Source organism: Triticum dicoccoides, chromosome 5A (assembly GCF_002162155.2).
Source record: "Triticum dicoccoides isolate Atlit2015 ecotype Zavitan chromosome 5A, WEW_v2.0, whole genome shotgun sequence".
NCBI lineage: Eukaryota > Viridiplantae > Streptophyta > Magnoliopsida > Poales > Poaceae > Triticum > Triticum dicoccoides.
Genome location: NC_041388.1, coordinates 592,028,633 through 592,035,117, shown reverse-complemented (window position 1 = coordinate 592,035,117; position 6,485 = coordinate 592,028,633). Strand labels below are relative to the sequence as shown.

General features: G+C 52.1%; 1 protein-coding gene across 1 annotated transcript; it reads right to left on the bottom strand.

The window, feature by feature from the left end:
• Positions 1-1,050: 1,050 nt before the first annotated feature.
• On the bottom strand, positions 1,051-6,209 carry LOC119303137 (beta-glucosidase BoGH3B-like). Its single transcript, XM_037580226.1, has 10 exons — positions 6,061-6,209; positions 3,706-3,969; positions 3,413-3,617; positions 3,184-3,274; positions 2,944-3,086; positions 2,600-2,843; positions 2,392-2,496; positions 2,032-2,214; positions 1,746-1,950; positions 1,051-1,649 (listed from the first exon to the last, which is right to left on the bottom strand). The coding sequence occupies exons 2-10, from the start codon at positions 3,920-3,922 to the stop codon at positions 1,168-1,170; spliced, it is 1,875 nt and encodes a 624-aa protein (XP_037436123.1). The 5' UTR covers positions 3,923-3,969; positions 6,061-6,209; the 3' UTR covers positions 1,051-1,167.
• Positions 6,210-6,485: the final 276 nt, after the last annotated feature.

Sequence of the window (6,485 nt, the reverse complement as noted above, 5' to 3'; positions counted from 1 at the left end):
TTTCAATACTTTGTTTCCGATTGATCTTTCCTGACAATCACATCAAGAGAGATATCTTGACATGATAGGGCAAGCGCAACATCCACATCGGGGGTTAAAGTTGTTTCCCCAAATTGTCTTCTTTGCCGAGCCAGTGGGGCTCGAATTGATCAAATTCCATATCTTGGTCAAACTGATGATCAAAAAGCGATAACGATGTGCCATCGAGATCCACAACATTTGTCTCGGACTGACCCATCATCGCATTGATAAATGATTCTTCGTTGAAGATCGATCCATCCAAATTTAGAAAATCGTCACTAAATAGTAAACGTTGCCCATTTGACAACAAATTTCCATGATCACCTCGCGTTAAGTTGAACAAAAACCAAATACAAGGCAAAGGATTCATTTTTATACCACGTCGTCGTATCCACTCCGGCGTACGACCGGGAAGGTGCCCCAGTTTTGCAGGCCGGAGGGACGAAGCAAGTTGGGGAAGGGCCGCGGGTACCTAGTTTCCTCGTCTTCTTCTTCTGTCCCTTCGTCACCCGCGGGAGGAGGCCGCCGCCTTCATGCAGTGTCATAGGCTTTGTCACCTCATTGTCGGACTCTTCCACGGCAACGTGAACGAGATGCTGGCCTAGGTGGTGGCGGTCGATCATCGAAGGCGCAGGAGGTGCGTCAACCACCAAAGGCGTAGAAGGCGCGAGATAAGTCCAAAACGATGAAATCAGACGAAAGGCTCAAGGTGTCGTCGATACTGTCGCCGACAGGGACTGGGGCAGCCGAAAGCGGTGAAAGACGACGCTACGGCAATAGAGGGGAGGCGGCAGAGCAGACCAGAAGAGCACTGTTGTTCACGCCAAGCCATTTTCTAGACGGAGTGCGCTCCAAATATTTCCCACATAAGTCAAATATGGAGGCTCACGGGCTCGATTTGAAGCACCTTTGAAAATTATGGCGACCAAGGACAGGATGACGGCTTTGTTAGGGCGGTCTTTTCAGTTAAAATTGTCATAACGACGATTATTATGGCGATCGGACGGCTTGCTGTAACACCACCGGATCTGTAAGAACGCATCGCTCTTTTATTGCTAACAAATCAACCACAAAACGCAATGTATGTATGTGTCCCATCTCTCCAGCCCAACCGAGATACATCCCATCTCAGTTATCTCAGCCGACTCACTTGTTGGCCTCAGTGGTGAGGCCAAACCCGAAGGGGAACAGCGGGTCGTAGTGCTTGTCGCCGACGTTCATCGGCAGCTGGTCCACCGACTTGAACCACGTCCTGGCCAGCTTCCCGGAGAACCCGTAGTCGCCGAACAGCACGTCGGTGACGCCCTGGCCCTCGGAGCCGGGCAGCCACGCGGCGACGAACGCGTCCATGGCGCCGATGTACGGCTCCACCACCAGCGGCCTGCCGGAGATGAGCACCACCACGCACCTGACGCTCTTGCACACGCTCTGGATCACCGAGGGACCCGGGGCAGGGATCGTCAGGTTGAGGTTGTCGCCGAACGTCTCGGCGTAGGGCGGCTCGCCGACCACCACGATGGCGTAGTCGTACTTGCCGCTGTCCACGGCGGCGCTGTCCGGGTTCTCCGAGAAGACCACCTCCGTGCTGGGGTCGACGGTGGACTTGATCGCCGAAAGGATCGTCGTCCCTGCATGCGTTTCATCACATGATTCCATCAACTTTTGGCCCAATTTCCGACGACGTTGCCACATATTAGTACTACAAGCAAGCAATGAATATTTACCGGCAGTTTTGTCGTTGCCGGTCTGTCCTTGCCATGTGATGGTCCATCCTCCGCACTGGCTGCCCAAGTCGTCGGCGTGGCTTCCGGCGACGAGGATCTTTCCGGCCTTCTTCGGGAGAGGCAACAGCGGAGCGGAGGCAGATTTTCCATTTTTCAGCAACACCAATGACTTCCTGACGGCTTCACGAGCGAGATCGCGGTGTTCCTAACAATGGGACGGAATTTATAGTAAGAATTCATGGATCCTGACAAATGAAGTGTTGAAAATGTGGTGTTGAGAACTAACCTGCTTCCCGAGTTCACCAACGAGGCTTGGGTCAGCATAGGGGCTCTCAAACAGGCCCATGGTGAACTTCACCCTAAGAATCCTGTAGACAGCATCATCGATTCTGCTCATGGGGATAATGTTGTTCTTTACTTGGTATGTCAGATCATCAATGAATTCGGTGTAGGCAAAAGGAACCATGATCTGCAGAATAGTGTATACCAGAGCATGGTCAGAATGGAAGAAAATGGCATATTTGTATTAGTTCTAGAAGAGATAACAACTGTCAACGGTGTATCAGATAAGAAACATCCTATCTTTACTCATGTTTTATCCAAAAAGTTGGAGTTGGCTGAAGTATATGTAATTTGCACATCTTACCATGTCAATACCGGCACCAACTCCGGCCTCAACTGAATAAGAATAGTTCACACCTGGAGGACTAGTAATCCGATCAATGCCTTGCCAGTCTGAAATCACGAAACCCTGTTTGCGCGAAATCCCACCAAATTGATTACATCAGTATCTTAAAATAGGCCTGAAGAAAACAAAGAGTGAAATTGTTCTGCCTTTCTAATGAGCAACTGACCCGGAATTTGAGCTTGTTCTTCAGAAAATCAGTGACAAGGAAGTGGTTGGCGTGCATTTTCTTGCCGTTCCAGCTAGAGTACGAGGTCATAACAGTGGAGACACCTCTGATGATAGAATTGTAATAAGCAGGCATATGGATAGTCATCAGCCCATGGGCGTCGATGATTGTATCATTCTCGTTGATCCCCATAAACGTACCACCGTCACCGACATAGTGCTTTGCGCATGCAGCAACCTTCTTGCTGCAGTGTACCAAGAGTGACAACGAAGTTAATTCCGCCTCTTCAGATTAAAGCACAGAACACAAGTTACCTACTAGTGTATCTGTCAAATGTATATTACCTTCCACCAACGTATGGCCTTCCCTCAGAACCAGCCGGAACGTCGCCTTGCAGACCAGAGATAAGTGTGGTCATGGACTGGACAACCTTTGGGTCTTCGCTGTAGCTTTCGTAGCAGCGTCCCCATCTTGGATCTCTACACACCTGAGCAACATCAACGGGTGAGTATCTAGGAACAATAGCAAGGCACATTTGGCATCCATACTAAAGTATCAACCATGCAAGAAGTACGATCTATTACCGCAATACACGGAGCAAAAGCGTAAGGAATTCCCGTTGCTCTAACTTCAAGAGCAGTTGCTTCTCCTATCCTCTTTATCAACATAGGGTCCCTAGAAGACAGTAACATATTAATTCAGATCAACATATGTGTCACAGTTGATCTAATATAATATAGACATCCATATTACAGGATATATGACATTTCACTGTCACATCAATCAAAATTTAAAAAAGAGAGCAGTTTCTACCTGGTAGCTCCGAGGCCAACATTATGTGGGAAGATGGTAGCTTTGTAGACGTTGTTGTGACCATGCACGGCATCAATACCGTAGATCATCGGAATACCTAGGCGGGTGGAAAGGGCGCCCTTTTGCATCTCGTTCACCATCGACTGCCAAGCCGCAGCGGATGCCTGAGGAGAAGGCACACTGCCTCCACCACTCAGTACGCTACCTGCATCATACAAAATGTTATTACAGACAGCTCTGCAACCCTTCAGAATCTGCAGTTGTTAATTTAGCACAAGGGAAGTGAGAGGCACCTATGAAGTACTTGGACATGGCCTCTGCTGTGGCATTCTCCCTCTCAATCTGGGTCATCTGGCCGATCTTTTCAGCGAGGGTCATCCGACCAAGCAGATCCTTGATGCGAACGCCAAGAGGCTGCTTCGGATCCTTGTACTTGAGATAATCCGCGCTTCCCAACGCCGCCAAGCAGAACATGAGGAGAACAAAGGTGGTCTTGTGCAGACTCCCCATCTTGGCACTGCGTCTGGTATCGATCACCGCCGACTATATGTATAGACCTGGGGAAAGTGTGGTAATCATGTGAGCAAACATTGAATGACGCTTATGCAACAAGGAAAAATCAAAGATGAGCTAGCTAGTGCAAGGGAGGATTGATGTTTGAAAACACAGTTAAAGGACAAGCACTAGGCCTAGTCCACTCAAAGGCTCCTCTGTTGTCCATAGCCATCATAATAGAGCAGCAAGATACAACGGCCTAGCAGTGTAAAGAAAGACTAGTGTTTGAAAGTAAGCACGTAAAGACCAAACATTAGGCTAGGCCATTCAAAGGCTCCCCTGCTGGCTCTAGGCACCATAGAGAAGTAGTGAGACACAAGGGAGCATGCTTTACTTAAAGTAAACCAGGTGGTGGTTTCTTTTTATCACTTTCACTGTCCGAGAACTCAAGTTGCTGAAAACCAGCATGATCATCGGCAAGTTGCAGAAAACCAGCCGGCAAAACAGCAAGCTATATGTGTAAACCCCAACGGCCACAGAAACCTTGATGATTCGACAGAGAACGCCTAAAAGCCCATACAGTACACTCGACAGACATGACTGCAGCTGCAAGTATGTATGTCTGTATACCTCAGAAGGAGCAGCTAGCAATCCGCCGCATGCGCGCGAACACGAACTCGCAAGAGCAAGGTGAAACCGGCAAAAATGTCTAGCGGTTGGTGCCCTGGGAAGGAGAGGTGTGAGAGGAAAGGAAAACCCCGGTTCATCTTATAGCCGCCCGGTAGCAGTGTGCACTCTCACGGGGGAGTGCCGCCGCCGACACGAGATTCGCAAGGCAGCAAAGGAGAGACCGAAAGCCAAGGAAGGAAATCATTTGCTTCGATGAGCTGCGATGACGACGACGGCGGGTAATGTAAACAACAAAAAATCCTTTTGGAAGCATAATACGGAGCAGTATAAAGTATGAACGGAAAGGGGGAAATGGAAACGGAAACGATCCCCACTAACTACGCCACGTCCACAATTCTCGCGCCACCGCTGCAGTGCGGCGGCACCACGTCCAGGGCCACGCCACAAGAGCCGAGAGGTCGACGGGCATCTTAATCCGCTGCGCCGTCGCTGTGGGCGAGATCACAGCTAACTAAATTATTAATTCTCCGTTGATGCTCGATCCCACTCACCGCTCTGACTGGTCGCAAGCGCAGCGCAGTCCATGCTCCGCACACAGCCACAACCACATTTGGCGACTACACGCACGTAGTACGCGAGAAGCGGGGGAGAGGCCCGTCTCACCGGCCGCCGGGCGGCGACGAATTTCTCCAGCTGGATCTCCGGCCCGGCCGAAGGGGACAAGGCACCTAGACGGGCGAAATAATCGCGAATTCTTTGCCCTGCTTCGCCGTGGAATGGGAAGGCTTAACCACCGCCGGCCGGGCGCCGGGGCGGAGCGTCCAAATTAAATTAGGAGAAAATGGTGGACTCGCACGAACGGCAGTGCTAGTAACCGCCACACTGGTCATACAGGAAACCACCGTAGAATAATGCTGCTACTAGTACATGGATGGATCTTAATCCGGAGAATGTAGATACAGTTCCGGCGGGAGGGGAGGCGTGCACGCATGCGGCCGGGAGACACGGATCGGGACTGGTTACTGGTGCGCTTGCGTGCGGGAGGGCGGCCACGCTCGCGGATTCAAATCGAAGACTCGCTCGAGTATTCCCCACTGCTCCATGAGTGGCCAGGCCATGGAACATGGCCATGGATGGCAACAGCCACCATTATCTATCTACTCCTACTGGAGCAGTAGAATAGTACTAGTACCAACCGGACCGGACTAGAAGCGCAGGAAAGGGGCGCGGGTCGCTCGCAAATCCACATCCAAGCGCCACCCAGGCAGATTCTCGTTTTGGAGCCGCTCTCTCGCGCGCGAGGAGAAGAAAAGGGTCGGTCGGTGGTGGCGGCAAACCTGGAGCGCAGCGCAGAGCGGAGCACTCCACTCCTACACTCGTAGGTGGTGGTACGTGCGCGCGCGTCGCGTCACCGGTGACGGCGACGGCGAGGAAGGGGACGAAACCACACAACCAACCAACCAACGAATCAACACGCGGAGGGAGGCGAAGCAGGGGAGCGGGATGGGAGGCTGACGGCATACCAGTCAGTTACCACGGTGACGGACGACGGGACGACGAGGACGCCGGTGCGGCCGCGCTGCGTGCGGCGAGAGGCCGGGGATAGTGAGGCTCTGGGCAGCGGACCACAGCAGAGACGAGAGGGCGCTGGCACTGGCGGGCGATGATAGGGCCAGGCTTTATTGCCCCCTGCTGCTGCAAAAGCTCTCTGTGTTACTCCTTTTGGTGATTACTGATTGCCATCACTGTTTTCCAATTTTCACCCCAGGGAAAGGGAATCCAACGCCGGCGACGACGCGCGCACAGGCACGCTTTGACCGCGACGGATGTCGGGCGGCTGGTTCCTTCCACGTTCCTTCACACGCCCGTCTGCCCGTCACGCCGCTGATCCCTGGCCCCCAACCGCCCGCGCGTGACCCCCGCCACCAGGACCACGAGTCAGTTGTTC

Bases quoted from the DNA above. Each gene is read 5' to 3' on its own strand.
- LOC119303137 (XM_037580226.1), bottom strand. From the start codon at position 3,922: ATGGGGAGTCTGCACAAGACCACCTTTGTTCTCCTCATGTTCTGCTTG. The intron at 3,618-3,705 runs GTGCCTCTCACT...TGTATGATGCAG, and splicing joins CATGTCCAAGTACTTCATAG to GTAGCGTACTGAGTGGTGGA. The intron at 2,844-2,943 runs GTAATATACATT...GGTACACTGCAG, and splicing joins AGGCCATACGTTGGTGGAAG to CAAGAAGGTTGCTGCATGCG.